Source organism: Cervus elaphus, chromosome 10 (assembly GCF_910594005.1).
Source record: "Cervus elaphus chromosome 10, mCerEla1.1, whole genome shotgun sequence".
In the NCBI taxonomy this organism is placed as follows: Eukaryota; Metazoa; Chordata; class Mammalia; order Artiodactyla; family Cervidae; genus Cervus; species Cervus elaphus.
In genome coordinates, this window is record NC_057824.1 from 40,091,338 (window position 1) to 40,113,451 (window position 22,114).

Genomic DNA, 22,114 nt, shown 5'->3' on the forward strand with positions numbered 1-22,114 from the left:
GGGACTCAGACCTCTGGCCTTCCCTGCCTCCTCCTCAGATTCTTCAGAGGCAGAGCACAGGCAGGCACTACACTCACACCTCAAAATAACCAAGAGTCCATGGACAGGGTGTGCCTGGGGTAACCCTACACCCTGATAGTCAAGGCTCAAGTTTGTCCCATGCTCTGGATGGTGAGCAGTGTCCCCCATCCTCACCTTCAAATATGATCAGTTACTTGGGGAGGGGGAGACAAGGGCAGGGGGACCTGCCGGAGCACCAGCCCCTCTCTCTCCTGGCCCTGCTGAGGGGCTGCCGGCCTGCTGGCCAAGGGCTCTGTGAGTCCCGCTCTGCCGGGAGCCAGGCTCTCCACTGCCGGTTCCCAGGCCGGTGAGCTGGGCAGGCCATTTGTGGTTCCACTGGCCTGGAGAAAGGTGTCCTGAGTCCCCTCAGGGAACAGGGCCTGTGGGCCCTGGGGGCTGGCCGCTCCCCAAAGAGCAGGGACCCTGAGGGGTCGTCATCGGAGCTTGATCTCAAAGCAGAGGCAGTTGAGGCTCTGGCAGTCAGGAAGTTGGCACGCACAGGCACAGTCGCAGAGCGGGCAGCAGCGAGGGCAGCGAGGGGCCCAGTCCTGCGGGAGAGGAGGATGGGGTAAGGGAGGTGAGCGAGGGAAGGGGGACCAGAGGCTGAAGCTGTTTCCTTTTCAAGGGAGAAGGGAACAGAGAGGCCTGGAAAGTCCCACTTGCCCAGTGGATCAGAGGGTACCATCCACCACTCATGGGAACAAATCACCTCCTTGTGATGTTGAGAAATCAGCCAGGAGGCAATGTTCCTAACAACTGGTAGGAGCTGGAAGAAATCATTTAGCGGGGGTCATTTCTTCTAGGCTTCCCAGTTGGCACTAGTGGTAAAGAATCTGCCTGCCAGTGCAGGAGACTCAGGAGACTCCGGAAACTTGAGTTCGATCCCTGGGTTGGGAAGAGCCCCTGGAGGGGGACATGGCAACCCACTCCAGTATTCTTGCCTGGAGAATCCCATGGACAGAGGAGCTTGGCAGGCTATAGTCCATGGGGTAGCAAAGAGTCAGACACGACTAAAGCAACTTAACATGCACACACATCCTTTCTTTCTTCCCATCTTATAGATGAGGAGACTGAGGACCAGAGATCAGTTAGCCCTGGCCTCACACTTACATGCCAGTGTTCAGCTCAGAGATGGTTCTACTATATCCTTACAACCTCATACAGTTGCAAGTCATTAAGACAGAGAAAGCACACACACACACAATGATGAAAACAACCTGCTGGTTTTGTGGATTTCTTCCTTGGCCTGAGGCCAAGCTGGATCTCATTCACCCTCCATTTCTGAGCACCTACTCTGTGCCAGGCACAGACTGTGTTCATGAATGATTTTTAAAAGTCTTTTTAGTTTTCCTTAAAAAGGATAATTTTCATATTTAATTTTTTTACTGTTCAAAGAGAGTCACATTTCTTTCTCTATCAGAACCTTGAGTAGAGGGCCTCCTTACGAAAGAGGAAATGAAAGTTCAGAGAGGGAGTGATCATGCAAAGGAATACAACTAGGGAAGGGGGCAAGGATGGGGCTGGGCCTGCCTGCTTCCAGCCCTGAGATCCCCCTTTGATCCCACTGCTTCCAGGGCCATGAATACCAGCTTTTTTCAAGCGCTGCTAAGGCAGGGACAGTTCACCTCCTGTCCGCACTGAGCTACCAGGGGACTCAGGCTCAGCAGGTGCCTGAGATACAAATGAACATTGAATGAGTGAATCAATCAAAGCATATTATTTTTCCCCCTTCAGGCAAAGAAGAAACGGGACAGAAGGTCTGCCTTTCATGGAATAGGAACAGCATGTCCTTAGAGACAGGAAGGGAGAACCAGTCCACTCCAATGCACTCCTCTCCTGCCGTGGGACACGGATGATCTGCCACTGCTCCAGGCATGGACTGAAGTCAGGCCAAGTGGCCAGAGTGGGTCACACCCAGGATGGGTGACAGAAGATTGGCTCCTTGAGGCCTGAGGCAGAGCTAGTGACAGGCACAGTTGCACAGCTCAATCAGACTCCGGGCCAAGCCAGGAATAGGGGAATGACCTTTAGAAGAGCTGAGGTTTCGGGGTGCGGTGTCAGATGACTGGTGAGATCAGATATCACTAGGGGCTCTGGTGAGGGGAGGGCGCATTGGCCCCTGCCAAAAGAATTGTCTCTCTAGGAGGAGGCAGAAGTATATCATGGCGGAGGGGAGAAGCGAGGCGGCTTCCTTGTTTGTGATGGGGGTGTGGTCTGGGGGCGTCTCTGGGGAGTCTGCTCTGGGCTGAAGTCAGCTCTGTGGGTTTTTGGAGGACTGCACCGTCATTCTGTGTGCAGAACTGGGCTGAGAGAGGCCTCACCTCAGAGAAGAGGGTATTAAAAGCATTTCTTGGCTCTGCCCCCCTGGCAGGGTTTGGCTCTGGTCATTAAGAAGTAGCTAATGGATATCTCGCCGGCAGTCCTGTGGCTTCTGGAAGGAACCTGCTTTTTAAGTACATTAAACAAGGGCTCCGCGTGACCGTTAACCCTCTATTTCCCTAGGCCCTGGAGTTTTTCACTCTGACTTCCTTCACTCTGAGGTTGTAAAGGCCAGCCATCATTACTGTTTGGAGCTCGGGGTTTGAATCTAATTCAGGCCCAGGTTTGGCCAATTCGTGATTTGAGCCTCAGTTTTCTCATCTCTTGGAGAAGGGAATGGCAACCCACTCCAGTATTCTTGTCTGGAGAATTCCATGGACAGAGGAACCTGGCAGGCTACAGTCCATGGGGTCGCAGAGTTGGACACGACTGAGCAATTAACACACACACACACACACACTTTTCTCATCTCTGAAGTGGACTTAGGAAGTAGAACACTTCCTTCCCAGGTCACTTGGGGAATCAGTGGAAGGCACGAAGCATGCTGCCTGGTACACAGTGAGTTCTCACCAAGGGGAGCTCTTCTGGTCACAGCTCTTACCCTTGAGCAGTAGCTCTAACCCTGGTGTATGTGTCTGCCATGTAAGAACTTGCTAAAGATTCACAAATTCCAATCTCATTCCAAATCTACTGGGCATGGGGCCTGGATGCCTGGCTTTCTGTTTAAGCCTCATCTCTGCTTCAGATCATACTGGTGCTTGAGAACCAGAACTGTCCCGGATTGCATCATTTCTCACACTTGAATGTCACTGCCTAGTTATTTCTCTCTGTCCTTTGCAGGAATGTAAGCCCCATGAAGGTTGGGGCCACATCTGCCTTGTTTCCACTGCACCCCCAGGGCCCAGCACAGTTCCTCAACAGTAACTTCGTAAGTCTTTGGTAGTGTGAAGTGTTAATCTCTCAGTTATGTCTGACTCTTTGTGACCCTCTGCCAGGCTCCTCTGTCCATGGGATTCTCCAGGCAAGAATACTGAAGTGGGTAGCCATTCCCTTCACCGGGGGATCTTCCCGACCCAGGGATTGAACCTGGGTCTCCTACATTGCAGGTGGATTCTTTATCGTCTGAGCCACTAGGGAAGTCTCAACTCTTTGGTAAGTGGATAAATAAATGAATGAATGAATTAAGTCCTCATGACACACCTGTGAAAGATGTAGCACAGGTGAGTTTCTCCCATAGACAGAAAGAGAAACCTGGGTTTGTGTCTCAGCCCAGGCTTGAGGCCTCTGTGTGCCCCAGTTTCTACAGCTGTGAATATTTGCGGTTGCTTTTGTTACTACAAGGAAACTGAAGAATACAGAGGCCTACTGTGCTTTGTGGAAAGACAGCCCAAGGACGGAATGACCCCACCCCGCCATTCATCATTCTAGAACCTGTCCTGGCTCTGGCAGAAGCTGGGTAGGATCAGGCCCTGCAGGTCTCCTGGCTTGGATGCCCCGCAGCCCTGGAAGGGACAGTGAGAGGAATCAGTCCCTCCAGACCGCACACCTCATTCTCAGGGAGGAGGAGAAGCCCCTGACCAATCCCTTCCTGTAGACAGAAGGCGGAGGCAGTGGGGTCCCCAGGGCAGAGAACAAGAAATCATTTTATAAGTATTTCCTGTAAAATAGGAGGTTGGAGGACCCCTTGACCCCTTGACCCCTGAAGCCCAAGCCCTGGGCCTCATCTCTGCGCTACTCCTGAGAAATCAGAAGCGGATTATATCTGAAAGAGGAGAACTCCTTGCCCCGCAATTGATTTTGAAACTCAAAACTTCTTGCAGGGATTTGCAACTGCAGTCTGCCCAAGTTTTGCATTTGCTTGGTCTTTTCCCCTCACTCTTACCTCCCTAGGGAAGGTCCCGATTTCAAGGGCAGGAGCTTTGCTGTCTAAATCTGAGCCCAAAATAAGCATGGCATAGGAAGGTGGTCAATGACACTTAACATCTTTAAAGCCACAAATGCAAAAACAGCCTGTCCTCTGTGAACCAGGCTTCTCCCTAAAGGTTCTGTTTCAACACACGATGGAGCAATTTGCTGTGCAAGACTGTCCCGTGGAACACTGGAGAAGCAACTAAATGTCCCTGAGCCAAGTTATACCCCCTGCAAAAGGAGGATAAAAGCAGCATGGACGGGTAGCCAAGATGTGATGTCAAGTTAAAAAGGGAAAGTGGCAGTTGGGAGGAAATAGTAGGTGTGGTATACGTTTTGTAAAAAATATTTATTTGGTTGCACCAGGTCTTAGTTGTGGCATGTGAGATCTAGTTCTCCGACCAGGGATCGAACCCGGGCCTCCTGCATTGGGAGTGCAGTCTTAGCCTCTGGACCACCAAGGAAGTCCCTGTGGCATACATTTTTACCAACAGTGAAATACAACCGTGATAACACTGTATGTGTATTAGTATATAAGGGACATATACCAAACATAGTAACCTTGGTTAGCGGGCTGGCTTATAAAAAGTGACTTGTACTTTCTATGTATTTCTATATGTATACTTTGTAATCAAAAAACATATGTACATAGGGTTTTAAAAATACCCAACTCTGGAGGTTGTTAATGAAGTCACACAGTATCTAGAACATTGTACTCACTCCAAGAACAGAAGGAGCTCTGTCTTCTTTAACTACCATTTTCATAGGTCAAAGTATGCCCTGCATATTACATAGGTCACCCTTCTCCAGCTACTGCCCTGTTCTTCTTTCTCCAAGTAGCTTTCATTACCAGAAAATATCTGATAGGTTGTTTATGTTGTTTTCGCCTGTCTCCACCTGACCCACTACCTGGAACTAGGCCTGGCCTAGAATAGGTGCTCCGTAATAAATTTTGTTGAACCGAAAAAAAAAATGAATGCACTGAGAATACCAGGATGAGGACTCAGGGGCTAGGAGCCAGGACGAGAACTCACAGCTTCGGCGGGCTGGGGGCAGCAGGCATCCAAGTAGCGGGCTGGGCTGGGCAGGGGGAAGTCACAGGCTTCGGCACAGGTCTGACAACAGTCTTGGGGCCTGGAGGCGCCTTGCTTCCTGCAGGGGGAGCTGCAGTCTGTGCAGCAGCCCTGGGCCTAGGAGAGGGCAGCGCTCAGGATCCGGGCCAGGTGGCAGGTTGGGAGGGACAGCTGAGTCCCGGTTTTGGGGAGAGGGGCTGCAGAAGGTTAAGCTGGGGAGAGGAGAAGAGGGTCTCCTGGCCCCAGGTGAGGGCCCGATGTGGAGACTAAATGGCAAAGGTGTCTCAGGGTAAGGGCCTGCAAATGCGGGGACAGGCTGACCTCTTCCCCTGTCAGGGGCCCACCCTCCAGCCCCCACCAGGCCCCTCACCAGCAGGCAGTGCCTGGTCAGCAGCACAAGGCCCAGCAGCAACAGATAGATGCCCACGGAGAGCACGACGATGGCCGGGATGGGGAGCAGCAGGGAGGGGCCGCTGACGGGAGCCGGGGTTGGAGTCCACGGGCTAGAGGAGGGCTGGACAGCACAGGAAGAAAGGGTGACGCGGAGATGTGCAGGGTCTGCGGGGACACAGAAACACCAGGAGGGACGCAGGAGGTAGCTGGGAAACAGGGAGGAACAGCCACCATGTGGTGGGGAGACAGTAATAGGGCTACACTGTCTGGGTCGGGAAGATCCCCTGGAGAAGGCTAGAGCAACCCACTCCAGTATTCTTGCCTGGGAAATCCTATGGACAGAGGAGCCTGGCGGGCTACAGTTCATGGGGTCGCAAAGAGTTGGACACCATAGCAACTAACATCTTCATCTTCGTCTTGTCCCCAAACCTGCCTTTTCTCTCGTCATCCCCATTTCAGCGCCATCAGAGACCTGTTGGTCATTCTAGACTTTTCCAAGACTTACCGCTCTTCCTTTCAGAATGCCTCTCCAAACAGACCTTTTGTCTGTGTTTCCATTGCACTACTCTGCCACCCCTCAGCCCACAGTACTGGCCTCTGTCTTGCAATCTGCAGTTGTGCTCCTTTCCATACCAGCTGTCCTTGAGTATCCGTCCCTCCCTGACAGCCCATCAGTGGCTCCCACTGACCCGGTCCAAACTTATCTCAGTGACAAAGGCTCTAGTCTAGCCCTGCCCGCCTCTCCCTCTGTCCCCCATTATACTCCAGCCATACTGAAGTCCTGGCTGTTCCCTGGCCTCTCTTTCACATCCACATCTCTGCCCACGCTGTTTCTTCTTCCTGGGATGCTTTTCCTCCTTGCTTTCCTGACTAACTCCTCATCTTGCCAGAGTGCGGTGTGCCCTGCCTTGGCAAAGCCACCCCTGCACTCTCTTTCTGTCTCACAGATCTTGTCCTGAACCGGAAGGGTCTATTTGGGTAGAGTTCCAGTCCAGGAGCCAAGGAAGGCAAAGTCAGGGTAAGTTAGGGGTGCCGAGGGGGCCGCGCCAGAGAAGGGTACGGGGGCGGGGGGGGGGGGGGGGGGGGCTTAAGACTCACGTCCATGGGGCAGGACACCGCCGGTCAATCCAGGAGCTGCAGAGGAGAGAAAGTCCTGGGCCTCAGTGACTGAGAGGGGCCATTGGACTCGGGTGCCCGTTCTCCTCCTCCCATTTCCCGTTTGGGGAAACTGAGGCCCAACGATGGTCTCTGGTCGAACAGTGAGGATGGGGGTACGGGGCAGCGCCTTCTTCGAAGGCCCCAGTCCGACCCTCTGTTTTCCCCTAAACCCCGGGCTCCCTCCACCGACCTAACCCCATCACCTACGCCCTCGGAGCCACAGGCAGTTCACGGATTCCGCGCCTTTCCCGCTCCAATCCGCCGTGGCGGCTGCACCGCCCAGAGGCCTCCCGCCGCTTTTCGCCGTTGCCATGGAGATGAGAGCACCGCTCCTACGGCGGCCGCCCAGACCCAACATTCCTTCTCCGCGCCTCGCTTCCCTCTTCCTGTCTGTGGTCACCAGTTCTTTTTAGTAGCGATCCGCTGGACTTTCCCGCATTTACTGAGTGGAAGGGGCGAGTTCCCGCCGCTACACGCCTGGCTCAGATCCACATTGTGTGCTGGGTCCTGCGGCGCCACAAAGGCCAGACTGAACCCCCGGGCTATGCCGCCAACTGGCTGTGTGACTTCGGCCGAGTCACCGCGCCTCTCTGAGTCCATTTTCTTCTCTGTATAACGAGGAAACACCTGCCTCCCAGGGGTATTGTTAAAATCAGAGCTACTTCTTAATGGCATAGGATTATCCTCAATATTTTTTCAACCTGACCCCCATCTTTATTGACAGTGCCCAAATTTAAGATTCATCATCTGATTTCTTCACCCTTCATATCACTATCAGAGTGATTTCCTCTCATCCAGGTCAGATCTTGTGTCTTTTCAATTTTTAACCCCCCAAAGGGCTTCCCACTGACTCGAGGGTGAAGCCCAAATGCTTTAGCCGGCTGTCCACACCACCTTCGGTTTATTTACTTATTTGTAATTAGTTTATTTATTTGGCTCCACGAGGTCTTAGTTGGACAGCTGCACGTGAGATCTAGTTCCCTGGCCAGGGATGGAACCTAGGCCGCCTGTATCGGGAATATGGGAGTCTTAGCCACCAGACCACCAGAGAAGTCCCCTGTTGTCGTTATTGTTTAGTCCCTAAGTTGTATCCACCTCTTTTGCCACCACATGGACTGTAGCTCACCAGGCTCCTCTCTTCGTGGGATTTTCCAGACAAGAATACTGGAGTGGGCTGCCATTTCCTTCTCCAGGGGATCTTCCTGACTCAGGGATCTAACCAGCATCTCCTGCTTGGCAGGTGGATTCTTAACCACTGAACCACCTTGGCTTATTCATTCACGATGTATCCAACAGGGTCCCAAGCACTGCTTTAGGCTTTGCCACCCTAGCAGAGACTAAGGCAGACAAATTTCCAGCCCTGGTGTTGCTTATCACTGATCAGATCATTTGTAAACAAAATTGTTTTGTGCCCCATCCGCTCATTCATGTTTCCATCATAGAATCTGCTCAAGGTTCCTGAACCAGTGTATAAGGTTTCATAGCTGCTATTCCCTCTGCATAGAACACCCTTCCCTTGTCTCCCTGACCACCAACTAACACCCTCATCCTTTGAACCACTGCTCAGTTTTGCCTCAGGGTGGTCTTCCTGCCTGCCTTAGGCAAAGGTGACTGCTTTGGGTACCATATACAGACAGCTGCTCTAGCACTTATCACAAGGTATTGAAATTCTTCATTTTACTGCCTGGCTCCTCAGTTAAGACTTGCAAGTGCCTTGGTCTGATTCATCTTCATATTCCAAGCCCTAGCATTTAGTTTGGCTTTGGGGGGGCCTCCACTGAGTACTTACTGATTCTATGAATGAATAGAATCCAACCCATCAGGTAATGTTATCCAGATGCCCTGTTTCCTTGGCTCTTCAGGCACTTTGACCTGCCACTTTCTTGCTGACTTTTTGATTCTCCACACATATGCTGTGCATATGCACACACACATGCACACTCTTGTAAGCACACCTCCCTCAAAGAGGCCTCAGACCTCACCCTTGGTTACTGCATCCTGGCATGTTCCCCTGAAAGCAACCCAGTACACTACTTCTGTGCCCATTTTCTGCCCCAATATACCTCATTCATGGCTGCTGCCCAAGGAGTTTCCCACACCAGGAGGCAGCCACAGAAATGTCCAGGGTCAGGACTTCCCTAGTGGTCCAGTGGCTAAGACTCTGAGCTCCCAATGCAGGGAGTCTGGGTTTGATCCCTGGTCAGGGAACTAGATTCCACATGCCGCAAGGAAGAGTTCATATATCACAGCTAAAGATCCTGAATGCTGCAACTAAGATTGAAGATCCCACATGCCACAACTGAGACCTAGTGCAGCCAAATAAATAAATATATTTTTTTAAAGGAACTTCCCTGGCAGTCCAGTGATTGGGACTTTGCCTTCCCATGCAGAGTGCGCTGGTTCCATCCCTGGTCAGGGAGCTAAGATCCCACATGCCTGTCTGTCAAAGTTCCAAAACAGAAACAATATTGCAGAAACTGAAACAATATTGCAACAAATTCAATAATGACTTTAAAAAAATGGCCTACATCCAAAACATTTAAAAAAAGGAAAGGAAATTGCCAGGGGAGAGATCTCCCTGGTGGCCTAGTGGCTAAGACTCCGAGTTCCCAATGCAGGGGGATGGGTTCAAGCCCAGCCCAGGGAACTAGATTCCACATGCTGTAACTAAAGATCTCGCATGCCACAACTAAGACCCGGCAGCCAAATAAACAAATATTTTAAAAAGAGAGAGACTTCCCTGGCAGTCCAGGGGCTGGGACTTTGCCTTCCAATACAGGGGGTGTGTGAAACCTCCAGGGTCTGCGTCCCTGGTTTCCAGGTCTCCCCTTACCCCTTGACCACACTGAGAAGCTCCCACTGGCTCTGCCACTCCAGCCCTCTCAGAGGGAGCCCAGAAAATCGGAGTCTAGCTGTTCCCAGTGTCACCTCTGTTGAATCTAAGTCTGGGTCAGACTGCCTGCTTAGGGCTGTCTTCTCATCTGCCCTTATCTTTGCAGAATCCTGAGACCCAAGATGAAACCAGTTCCCACCTCAGACCAGGAAAAGGCTTCAGATGACACAGGGCCCCACCCTCCCTTCACCTCCTGCCAACAGAGAGACGTCAGCCTTGGCAAGACCTCTGGACACGTCCATGGGCTGCAGTGGCCAAACTCGCCACGGATGGTATTCTGTTCCTACCACAGGTGCATACATTATGCAGGAGGGTGGACACAGCACCAGATCTGCTCTTTGCAAGGCAAGCTAGGAAGAGGGGGCTGAATGCACCCCTTTGCCAGGGCCCTACTTCTACCCACATCATACCATTCACTGGAAGCAGGGAGAAACTGACTTCACAATAGCCAAAGAGCCATAAGATCTCCATAAGACCTCCTTTTACCTAAAGTTCAAAGCTGGCAATGTCAGATAGTCTCACCTGTAGTTTTACACTGGCCCTGGGAAAGAGAGTAAAAGATTGTGTCCTTCCATTCACCGTGGGGTGGATGGGGGACCTGAGATGCAGAGAAAACCCAGACGTTGAAAGACACATCTGCAGACCTGGGCTTGGATGTGGGAAGGGCACCTGGCAGTTCCGATTTTTATCTAATACTTTCAATTCCCTCCTCTGGACATCAGATAATATTGCCTCCCAGAGATGAAGAAGGGGTTCATCAACCTCCTCATTATGAAAATGAAAGATCTATGCTTACATAATTACTTCTTATCACTGAGTGAATAAGAAGCTGAGCTGAGTTAGAGCATCAGTTAGAGGCCTCTTCACAGACTTGGTCTTCTTTCATCCTAACAGTAAAATGAAAGTGGAAGAAACTATCATTTCCAAAGTTTCTAATGTTACAGATAGAAACAAATTAGGACTCAGTTGAAAAGGAATTTTAGAATCAGGCAAGATATAGGTTTGAATTCTAGTTATGCCTCCATGTGTCTAGGTGACCTTGGGCCAGTCAGTTGACTTCCCCAAACCTCAGTCTTCCCCTGGCAAATAGGGATTACCTAAGAAATTGACAGGGTTCATTGTGATGATTAGAAGACAAATATGTAGAGCAAGTGGTACAGAAGAGGGCTCAAAAAACAAAACAAAACAACAGGGGGACTCCCCTGGCAGTCCAGCGGTTAAGACTCTACATTTCCACTGCTAGGGGCACAAGTTCAATACCTGGTCAGGGAACTAAGATCTTGCATGCTGCACGGTGCGCCCATAAATACATAAATAAATGAACAACAAAACCATTAATGACTGTCACAGTGAATATTTACAATGCCAGATTGGAACTGTGTTTACATACATCTCATTCAGTCATCCCAGAGCCCTATGTAGGGGTACTGCTCTTGTCCTCATTTTATAGATAAGCAGCCTGACACTCAGAGGAGTTCAATCACTCACATAAGTTCTCCTGGTTAGTGAGTGACAGAACTAAGATTTGAGCCCAGGCAATGGGACTCTGTGTATTCAACTGAAGCTCAGAGAGGTTCTGACACTTGACGAAGGTCACATAGCCAACCCATGGGAGAAAAAAAGGGTCTGGATGCTTGATTTTCTCACTTCAACTCACCTGTTGCACCCTTTTCTGTTGTACAGATGAAGACTGGGACTGAACTTGCCTGAAACTAACTTGGGACAGATACCAAAAAAAAGCACTAAATAATAAATGATCTGGCATGCTGGCCAGGACACACCCCAGAGCACAGGGAGGGGGAATTGAACCCTTTCCTGGGTATCATGTGGGAAACAGGCCACTTCTGGCCGCTTATCGTTTACTTATTCACAGGCTTTGATGATAATCGCACCTGCCCACCTCCGCAGGGCCGAGGCGGCACAGCACCCAGGCAAAGAAGATGTGCAAGTCAGCATTTGGACTTAAAGGAGGCTGAAAGAGCGGGGAAACGGTAAACTCCAGGTCCAGAGTGAATTGTGTGACAGGTGTGTGAGGTCCCCTTGGGGAGTGAGAGAGAGACTCACCTGAGGGGCCAGGCTGGGGCGGGAAAGCTGCGGCGGAAGTCTTCGGAGCCTTGATGGGCACCGCGGCAGCGCCACACCTCGCTGCCCCACTCCCTGCGGGCGCTGCCGGCTGCCTTCCGGAGGCGCTGGTAGCTTGGGACTGCACCCCTAGCCAGGACTGGCTGGTGTGTCGGCCTTCCTCCTCGGGCTGTTCAGACACTCCTGGAACGCCCAGACAGCGGACCACGGTGTGTGGAATGCGTCCCATCTTGGGTTTATTTTAAATCAAAGGTCCCCAACCCCTGGGCCACCGACCAGGTACTTCCTGTCAAATCAGTGATGGCATTGGATTAGAAATATTGTGGACAAAAATATAATGAGCTTGAATCATCCTGAAACCACCCCGAACCCCTCACCCTATCCTCCCCCCCCCAACCCACCCTCCCCATCCCACCCCAACCCCCTGGTCCATGGAATAATTGTCTTTGACCAAACCGGTCCCTGATGCCAAAAATCTTGGGGACTGCTGTTTTAGATGGTACACCCGTCAGAAAGAAAGCGTGTGTGCACAGGCACACACACACACACACACACACACACATATCTGAAAGCCATTCTCTTTCCAGTTCTCTTTCAACACATCTGATTATTCCAGGACAAATTCTCCTTTTGCTGCCAGAAGCCCTTTAACACCTCTCTATTCTTGCTTGTCTTGTCTTGTCTTTAACAAAGAGAGAGAAGGCCTCCGGCTCAGAATTCTGAGTGTGGGATGATATCCAGCGAGAATGTAAGAACAAGTTTTTTCATTTTATTTTGTTTACCTTATTTACAACAAGTGATATTGGTTTTCAGTGTTTTCAGTACTGATAAAATGTTTCTTTTCAACAGACATGGTTAAAAGCAGGTACTCTGGAACCCAGACTATAGGTTCAAATCCCAGCATTGCCACTTCTGACCTGTGTGACCTTGGGCAGGACACACGACCTCTCTGTGCCTCGATTCCCTCATCTGGAAAAGGAAATTAATAATGACATCTCCCATGGGACTTCCCTGGTGGTCTAGTGGTTAAGACTTCACCTTCCAATGCAGGGGGTGAGGGTTGGATCCCTGGTTGGGGAGCTAAGATTCCACGTCTTGTGGCCAAAAAAAAGCAAAACATAAGACAGAAACAACATTGTCACAAATTCAATAAGCACTTTAAAATGGTCCATATAAAAAATAAAAAAATAATAGTATCTCTCTCCTGGGTTATTGTAAGGATTATATTAGTTAAAATATGCGAAAGGCATAGATTAGTGCCTGACATTTGGTATATGCTGTATGTGTGTTAGTCACTCAGTCGTGTCCAACTCTTTGCAACCCCATGGACTGTAGCCCGCCAGGCTCCTCTGTCCATGTAATTCTCCAGGCAACAATACTGGAGTATGTAGCCAGTATAAATGTTTGTTATTATTAGCTTATATGTGGGGGAGGACCCGAGGTTTAATGAACACTTCTTTGGAAATCCCACCATTTTCCACCTGAAGAAGTGAAGCCTTGGAGAAGATGATTAAGCAGCTGAGCAAGGATCTGGGTTGGTCTCTGGATTCCTAATCCATTTACCGGCCATCTCAATCTTCAATAATTAATATCACCTTGCAGCCTCAGCTTATTCATGGGCAGAGTGGGACCAGTACTATTTCACTGGATGTTGGGATGCTGTGTGTAAAGATGGTTCAGAAAATGAGTTGCTATGATATCTCCTTGAGAGTCCCTTGGACTGCAAAGAGGTCAACCCAGTCAACCTTAAAGGAAATCAGTCCTGAATATTCACTGGAAGGACTGATGCTGAAGCTGAAGCTCCACTATTTGGCCACCTGATGAGAAGAACTGACTCATTGGAAAAGACCCTGATGCTGGGAAAGATTGAAGGCAGGACAACAAAGGATGACAAAGGGATGACAAAGGACAAGATAGTTGGATGGCATCACCGACTTGATGGACGTGAGTTTGAGCAAGCTCTGGGAGTTGGTGATGGACAGGGAGGCCTGGCGTGCTGCAGTCCACAGGGTCGCAAAGGGTCAAACGTGACTGAGCAACTGAACTGAAGATGTCTCCTGTGCATTCTCAACAGAGATAAGAGCCCCCCCAAGAGGGTAGAAATTGATTCAGGGGTGGATCTTTTAAAAATTGATATTCTGGAGTGGGTAACCATTCCTTTCTCCAGGGGATGTCCCTGACCCAGGGATCAAACCGAGGTCTCGTGCATTGCAGGCGTATTCTTTTCCATCTGAGCCACCAGGGCAGCCCTATATAAAGCACAGATATATAGGTGCCTACAAAGGTCCACATAGTTAAAGCTATGGCATTTCCAGTAGTCATGTACAGATATGAGAGCTGGACAATAAAAAAGGCTGAGTGCCAAAGAACTGATGCCTTGAACTATGGTGCTGGAGAAGACTCTTGAGAGTCCCTTGGACAGCAAGGAGATCCAGCCAGTTGGTCCTAAAGGAAATCAACCCTGAATATTCATTGGAAGGGTTGATGTTGAAGCTGAAGCTCCAATACTTTGGCCATGATAAGAAGAATCACCTCATTGGAAAAGACCCTGATGCTGGGAAGGATTGAAGGTAGGAGGAGAAGGGGTCGAGAGAGGATGAGATGGTTGGATGGCATCACCGACTCCATGGACATGAGTTTGAGCAAGCTCTGGGAGTTGGTGATGGGCAGGAAGGCCTGGCATGTTGCAGTCCATGGGCTCACAAAGAGTTGGACACGACTGAGCAACTGAACAACAACAAATACAGTATATCTATGTTATCAGAAGTTCATGAAAAATGGTCATTAGCAAACAAAGAATGTCTAAAAAAGGCTAAGGGAGCAATAGTGAAAAGAAGTTGAGAAATACTGCCCTTAACCAGCAACTCGGGTTGCTACTCATAAGTGGGTTGTGAAATAGGCTTAATGGGTCATGATAAGCATTTTGGGAGATAAAAAATAATAGAAAGGGAAAAATGATACAATACAGTGTGCCCTGCACATAATCAGAATCCAAAAGTATTGTGAGAAAGTTTGGCATGTGTGTGCATGTGCTGAGTTATGAAATGGGTCTCTTTGTAAAAAAAAAAAGGGTGAAAGCCATTGCTCTAAACCACGGTTTTTCTTTTTCTCCCCTCCTTACTTATCTCTCTTAGGCAAGCCCATGCAGCCTTGGACTGTTTTACTCTGAACAGGAAGAACCTGATAAGGAAAGAAACGTGGAAGGAGAATGCCCAGATTCCAGTGAAACTAGGGCCGGACCTTTACCAGCTCATGGCCCAGGACTCTCCCCCTTCCTCAGTCTCTATTCCAGGGTAAGCCCATGGCTGCAGAGGACAATGACTGGCCCTCCGCACCAGAGGGGAAAATGGCTTCCTCTTCACTGCCTCCCCTAATGTTCCTCCCTCTGCCTCCTTTCCTCTCTGCTCCCACCTTGGAGGGCAGCATTCCTGTTGACACGAGTCTGAGTCCCAGCACTGCCATTTACTGTGCAATCCCAGACCAAGTCATCTAACTTCTCTGAGCCTCAGTCTTCTCAGCTATAAAATGGGGGAAATTATTCAAAAGACTGTAGTGATGCTTAAATGGGATAAAGTATATTAGTATTTTAGTGCCTTGTGTTCAGTGAGTGCCCATGTAGCTAACAGGCTCTGAACCCTGGTTATCCATGTTATCTCTATTTAATCCTTGAAATGAGCTTACACAGGAGCAGGGAAGGTGACAGAGCAGACTTGCGTCAGGCTATCTGGTTTCAAACCTCAGTTCTGTATCTTTTCACATATTTCTTTGTGACTGCAGTGTGTCCCTTTTTAAAAAGGTGCTTTCCTCATAACCCCACATAATGATTTCAGTTTACGTTATTACGTTGGCCAGCCTTCTAACTACCAGGAAGGCTGGGAAATATAGTTTTTTAAATAAGCACACTTCAGTCTCCAACAAAATAAGATGTTAAAGATGGATACTGGTTAGGCAACCAGAGTCTCATCTTCAACAGTTTTATCTCGCTCTTGATTTAACCTTTAATTTTCAAAGGCCCATCCAGAGGAGGAAATATGGAGTAAGCAAGTAAGAAGTGTTAGCAGAGATAAGCTCTGAAAATGTGGATGACACATCTAAATTGTATTCAGTGATGTTTTGGTCCTTTTTTTCTCTTAAACTTTCAGTTTCTTTAGGAAAATGAGTTTATGAGTTTTCTATATCCATTTAACATGAGAGAGACCAATACATTCAGAAAATATGGTTGGAAAAAACCATATTGCATAACCTTGGAAAAGGTACCAGTTCTCTCCATGCCTCTGTTTTCTCACCTGTAAAATGGGTACAACAATACTCCCCATCTGCAAAGTTGTTTTGAAAAAATGACTTAATATTGCTAAACACTCAGATCAGTGTCTGTATAATTAGCATTTAATGAGCTGGTATTATTATTATCCTAACTTCACAGATGAAAGAATTGAGGCCCACAGAGATTAGCCAACTATCACTCAGGGAACGGAAGAGCCTAAATTTGTTTAACGTCTTAAAAATTCCAGGAATTTCCCTGGCAGTCCCGTGGTTAAGACTCTGTTCTTCCATTGCGAGGGGTAAGGGTTCCATCCCTGGTGGGAAACTAAGATTCCACATGTCTCTGGGCACCATCAAAAAAAAAAAAAAAAAAATTCAGTTGACTTTAAAATGCACATAGGAGGTGCATTTCCAGTCGCCCACGATCATTCCCTACCCCTCAGAAGGCTCCCTGAGGTGTCCTCCCAGTCAGTACCTCCCACCAAGTTAAACGCTGTTCAGATTTTTCACGGAAGTTATTTTGCCCGTTTGCAACTTCGTCCAAATGGAGCCATACGGTACGTTTCTTTTATTATCCGTGGACTCTGAATTTGAAATTCAGATGGTCCCACCCTAGGACCTGCCGTCTTAACTGTTATCCTATACCGCCTGTTAAAGCAGTGGCTGCTTGGGCTGCTCTCATTTCCCCCAACTCCTCTTCCTGTCCCCTCTTTCAGCTCTACCCCTGAATCCTAGCTGTCCTTCAATCCATCAACGAATTCTAATTGATCTCTTCTCCGTTAGACGGTTTCGCTCCCTCTGCCCCGCCCCCAAGCAGGCCCCTCTGCCATGAAGCATATGATAGGGCACACGTGTCAAGAAGTGGGCCAATAGGAAGATGGCATTTTCCAAACCGTCCACCAGTCCACCAATAGGAAGGTGATGTTCCCGCCCCCTCCAACTGCCTCTGTAGAACTGCCTCCACCTCCTGCCCTTGCAGTTTGACGCCTTCCTTGTATCCTGAAAGGGTCCCCTCAAGGCTGCTTAAGGGCTGCAGGATGGCAGGCCCTGACTCTCTTCATCCCTCCTGGGCCTTTCCCACCCCTCCCTCCCCTGGAGTGAATGGGAGGAGAGGCTTTTCCAGAGAAAAATAACATATGTAAATGTTTTCAAAGGTTTTCCTATTGTTTATTTGGTTTTTAAATGGGATAATACTTAAGAGTTTTCCTTTTAAAAGAACTTTTTTTTCTAATTTCAGTTATCTTTACAGTCTAAACACCTGCCCCCTCCTTTTTTTCCCCGATTTCTGAGTGCAGATGAGAGTCACTAGCCTCCCTCTCTAGCCTCCACCTTGCCCCTCCCAGGTGAGGACCTAGGAGAGGGGAGAGGAGACACAAAGAGTTTAGTGTGGGAAGACAGAGCTTGGATGGGGTGAATTAAGAAATCGCAGGCACGTACTTAGAATTGAAAGAGAAAGAAGGAATTTTAAGGTGTGAGGTGGGCTGGGAGGTATAGACCAGCTTCTTTGATTACAAGGAATATTAATTAAATTAATGGAATTGGGTTGATAAGACAACATTAGGATGTCCAGTTGCTCAAGGATGACGCATATTTAAAGTGCAATAAGGATCTCAGATCAGGAAAGAGCTATGACAGGTGGCTTTTGATGGTTACAGAAAAATGCATCCTATAGGCCATTGAGTTATAGGGATTGGCGGGGGGGGGGGGGGGGGGGGGGGTTGGTCTGTGAGTCTGAGAGGCAATGTGCTGTGTTCTCCCAGCCATCTTACCTTCTCTACCCCAGACAGGCATGCCTCTGCTCTTTGTACTGGGCTGTATCTTCTTCCCGCTGAGCTTTGCTGTCCTCTGCTGGGGTCTGCAGAACCATTCCAACCTGCGGATGGAGAAACAAGAGGCTGTTTTGGTGGCATCCAAGTAAGAGGACAGGGCGAGGACATCCTTCCTGGGGCCAGGGCTGGGGAAGCTGGTCTCCTACTTCCAGGAAGAGTTAGTGATGACAGCAGAAGCAGACTGTGTGTGCATGTGAGGGTGGCTGGGTGGGGGTATAAAATCCAAAGACACTCTCTATGGGATCTCTGGTTTCCCAGGTGGTTCAGTGGTAAAGAATCTGCCTGCCAATTCAGGAGATGCAGGAGGCTTGGGTCAGGAAATCTCCTGGAGAAGGGAATGGTATCCCACTCCAGTATTCTTGCCAGGATAGTCCCATGGACAGAGGAGCCTGGCGGGCTACGGTCCATGGGGTCACAAAGGAGTCTGACACAACTTATTCACTAAATAGCAATAACAATGGGATCTCTTGCAAGCCACTTAACCTCTCTGAATTTCAGAGTCCCCATTAGTAAATGGATTTAACAAGAATACTCACCTTCCATTCTTCATGGAATGTTGTGTGAGGGTAAGGTATGAATTCACATCTATAGAATAGGGCCAGGGAATTCCCTGTGATTAGGATTCACTGCTCTCATTGCCAGGGGCCTGGGTTCCATCCCCAGTCAGGGAACTGAAATTTCATAAGCTGAGTCACCTGGGAAGCCCTGCATGGCCAAACTAAAATAAAAATAGTTGTTGCAAACTCCTTCAAGTGACACAAGAGATATAGGCTCTGTGCAGACTGCCTGAGCCAGAGGACTACGTTTATCCCAATGGGGGCAGCAACTGCTCGGCTCCAGCCAAGCATCATGGAATTAGAGTGTGACCCCAGTGTTGTCTGATTTTCTCATTTTTTCTTAAAAGTTGAACTTTTATGTGAAATCTTATTTTTATAATTTTGTAATTTTATTATTATTCCTGGGTTAGGAAGATCCCCTGGGGGAGGGTATAGCAACTTACTCCAGTATTCTTGCCTGGAGAATCCCATGGACAGAGGAGCCTGGCAGGCTAAGGTCCATAGGGTTGCAAAGAGCTGAACATGATTGAAGAGACCTAGCACGCATACGCACTGCAAATTTATGGTCTGACAAAGATTAGTAATAGACTGTTGAACTATCCCCAAACCTTAGGGAGGAGGAGGAGCTGGCAGAAGGCAGAACTTATAATACCTAGGTGTCTGAAAGACCCCCCCCCCCCAAAAAAAAATCCCTACCTGTTTTAATCTCTGCTATCCAAAGTGAAGCCACAGCCCCTTCACCAGGTCTGTGGTCCTCAACCCAGTAGTCAAGGTGGCTTGCTGTCACCCATCCTCACCCCAACACAGCACCATCCTGAAGCTTTGCCCATCTTTGACTCTGGACCTATGCAAACATGGGTTTGAAAGTCAGCTTTGCCAATTCTCATAGCTGTGTTATCTTGGGCAACTCTTTTGTCTTCTTCCTTTTTTTCTTAAATGTCTAAACCTCAGTTTCTTGTTTACAATATAGACAAAGATGCTACAATCTGGTAAGGTTAAATAAGAATAAACATAAACCACTTCACCCCGTGCCCAGTACATAGTAAACACTCAGGAAGTTGGGTCCCTTTTTCCTTTAAGTGAAGCCCTGAAGCCAGGAAGCTAGGTCCACTATTGCCTCTTAACTCCTGCTGCCTAAGGTCAGAGACCTCCCAGGGCCTGTTCCCACAGCACGCCACTAGAGGGCAGCACAAAATAGCAAATCCCAGTCCTTTGGGTAGGCTTTGGACAGGGAAAGGTAAATTGTACAGTTGCTATGGAAGCATATCTTAGGGCAGACTTGGAAACCAAAGTACGGTTTTGGTAGCAGGACCCCATGTCATGCAGAAGTCTACGGGGAGGTTGGGTTCAGGATGAGAAGGCCGAATTCTAGGGAGGTGGCATGAAAGTGTGAGAAGCTGCTCAGAGGCCAGTGTGGTTCTGGCTGGGTCTCTGACCTGCAGCAAGACCCTGGCCAAGTCACTGGGCCTCGGTTTTCTTGCAGTGGACTGAGGGGCTCAAATCAGGGGCCTTTCCCCCATGGAAACGGCTCTGAAGTTGCAGAGGAAGGGGAGCTGGGACCATCATAAATCTGACGAGGAAGAGAGTGACCACGGCCTTGGGGAGGCCAGGCAGCCTTAAGGACACAGGCAGGGGCATCCTCGGGCTTGAAGTGAGTTTTCAGAGACACTGTGCTTCCTCTTCAAAGCCTGCCACCCAGTATGAGAGGGCGCCTGTCTTCTTAGCTACCTGGTCTTAGGGAGAGTCACTGAAAGCCTCAGGATTATTGCTTGACCTGTAAAAAAGGGATACATGCAGTTACCTCAGTGCTGTTACAATAGTTAGAGGAGGTCACAGGAAAGTCTCGCAGTGGATTTGGGACCCAGAGGCACCTCATGTAAAAGTATGTGTTGTTTTGTTTTCAGTCTCTAAGTCATGTCTGATTCTCAGACCCCATGGATGGTAGCCCCACCAAGCTCCTCTGTCCATGGGGATTCTCCAGGCAAGAATACTGGAGTGGGTTGTCATTTCCTCCTCCAGCGGATCTTCCCAACCCAGGAATCGAATCAGCGTCTCCTGCATTGGCAGGCATGTTTTTTTTACCATCTGAGCCATCAGGGTCTTATACCTCAGAGTTTTGGAGGTCTCTGAATCTGATACTGTGTTAACGTGTACTTTTATTCCCATCCATTCCCTAAACTCAACCTCCCGAGACAGCGAGCTGCACTAACTTCTGCTCCCGTCCCAGGGAATCCTCTTACTCTCTGTGGGAATGGGTGCCCCTAAGCTGGGACCCCAAGGTGGCTGAGGAATAAGTATTGAGAGGCCTTGGCGGAGGAGGAGATGGCAGGCATTTGCAAACTGCTGGTGGGAAACAGGCTCAGGCCCATCTGGGGGGCAGGGCCCCCCTCCCAGCTGGACAAGGAGCCCCAGAGGAGAGCGGTCCCGCCCTTGGCCCTTGTCCTCAGCAGCCCCCAGTGCCTGCCGCAGCGGCTGTCTCTTTAAGGGCCTCCCCCTCCCTCTTTCTCTGCTCCCCCCATCTCTGTCGCAGCCACTGCTGTGGCTCAGAGCTGCATGGGGAGACGCCGCTGCAGGTCCGGTTTCTGGGTGTCTGGTCGGTGCCATCAACTCCCTCCTCCTCCCCCCGCCCTCCCCAAGCTGGTGATTGCCCCTCCCCCGGCCCCCTCCCCGCCGAGGGGGCAGGGGGCTGGGCCCGAACTCTCCATAATGCCCCGGGGCTGCCTCTGGGCCGGGCCGCGGGCACTCTGGTGGCAGCGAGAGGCGGGAGAGCGGTGCTGACCGCTGACCGCCTGCCCGGCCGCTCCGCGGTCTCCCTCCCCGCCCTGCCTCCCCTTCGGAGCTGGCACCACAGTCCCACCCCCACCCCCCACCCCGCCCCCTCGGGCCCTCCCAGCCTCTCCACGTAAGCCCCCCCCACCTGCCTCGCTCCCTCCCCTCCCCCACCGCAGCCTCCGCGTCCTGTCCCCTCTCCCTCTGTCCTCTCACCCAGTCTTCTCCTCCTCGGCGCGCTCCCAACCCTCTGGCTGGCTCTCTCCGGCTCCCTTGCTCGGATCCTCCCTTTCCCCCAGTCTCTCCCATCTCCCCAGTCTCCATCTGACTCCCTTCCTCCGGTCCTGGGTGGGGGTCGGGCTCTCCAGTCCCCTCCCCTCCCCACCCTGTCTGTCCCCTTTGTGCCCCTTTCTCTTCTTCGCTCTCCTTCCCCGGCCTGGCGTCCCTTCTCCACCCCCGTAACTCCCTTCAGCTCGGCCTCCCAGCCCTTTCCCGGCTGCTCTTGGGCTCCCTGCCGGAGGCCTGAGCCACCATGCTGACCCCCATGGTGGCCGGGGGGGTGGTGTTCCCCGGACTCTTCCTCCTCTCCAAGAACACGCTCCAGCGGCTGCCCCAGCTGCGCTGGGAGGAGGCTGACGCGGTCATTGTCTCAGCCAGGTAAACTGCCTGCCTTCCCTCCGCCTCCTCCCCTTCCCAGGCTGCATGGGGATGGAAGGGACCCTTGGCCGGATAGGGACTAGGAGCTCCAGAAGTGGTCAGTGGTCTCCACCTCCAGCTTCCTTCTCTCCGTGCTGCCTTACTTGCTGTCCC

The 22,114-nt window shown here is 50.2% G+C and overlaps 2 protein-coding genes across 10 annotated transcripts in view; one reads left to right on the top strand and one right to left on the bottom strand.

The window, feature by feature from the left end:
- The window catches only part of TLCD3B (TLC domain containing 3B), a 31,124-nt gene that overhangs the window by 2,418 nt on the left and 6,592 nt on the right, over positions 1-22,114 (top strand). The window contains exons 2-8 of one of the 6 annotated variants that reach the window (XM_043914663.1): positions 3,220-3,307; positions 6,701-6,771; positions 9,911-10,096; positions 11,678-11,795; positions 12,580-12,634; positions 15,021-15,179; positions 17,933-18,063. In XM_043914663.1, coding sequence (XP_043770598.1) covers positions 9,967-10,096; positions 11,678-11,795; positions 12,580-12,634; positions 15,021-15,179; positions 17,933-18,063 — 593 coding nt within the window. In that variant the 5' untranslated portion in view covers positions 3,220-3,307; positions 6,701-6,771; positions 9,911-9,966. Of the gene's footprint in view, positions 1-3,219; positions 3,308-6,700; positions 6,772-9,910; positions 10,097-11,677; positions 11,796-12,579; positions 12,635-15,020; positions 15,180-17,932; positions 18,064-20,846; positions 21,962-22,114 lie in introns of those variants that run through there. The other 5 variants (XM_043914664.1, XM_043914666.1, XM_043914668.1 and 2 more) reach the window with 5 other exon arrangements.
- LOC122701579 (late cornified envelope-like proline-rich protein 1) lies at positions 321-11,927 on the bottom strand. 4 transcript variants are annotated; one of them, XM_043914672.1, is made up of 6 exons: positions 11,869-11,927; positions 7,102-7,418; positions 6,852-6,887; positions 5,731-5,918; positions 5,322-5,477; positions 321-608 (listed from the first exon to the last, which is right to left on the bottom strand). In XM_043914672.1, exons 2-6 carry the CDS (start codon positions 7,109-7,111, stop codon positions 495-497), a joined length of 504 nt encoding a protein of 167 aa, XP_043770607.1. In that variant the 5' UTR covers positions 7,112-7,418; positions 11,869-11,927; the 3' UTR covers positions 321-494. The 4 variants fall into 4 exon arrangements, with proteins under 4 accessions (XP_043770607.1, XP_043770610.1, XP_043770608.1 ...); XM_043914675.1 differs by having other exon boundaries at positions 5,731-5,874; positions 11,869-11,909; XM_043914673.1 differs by lacking the exon at positions 11,869-11,927 and having other exon boundaries at positions 7,102-7,420.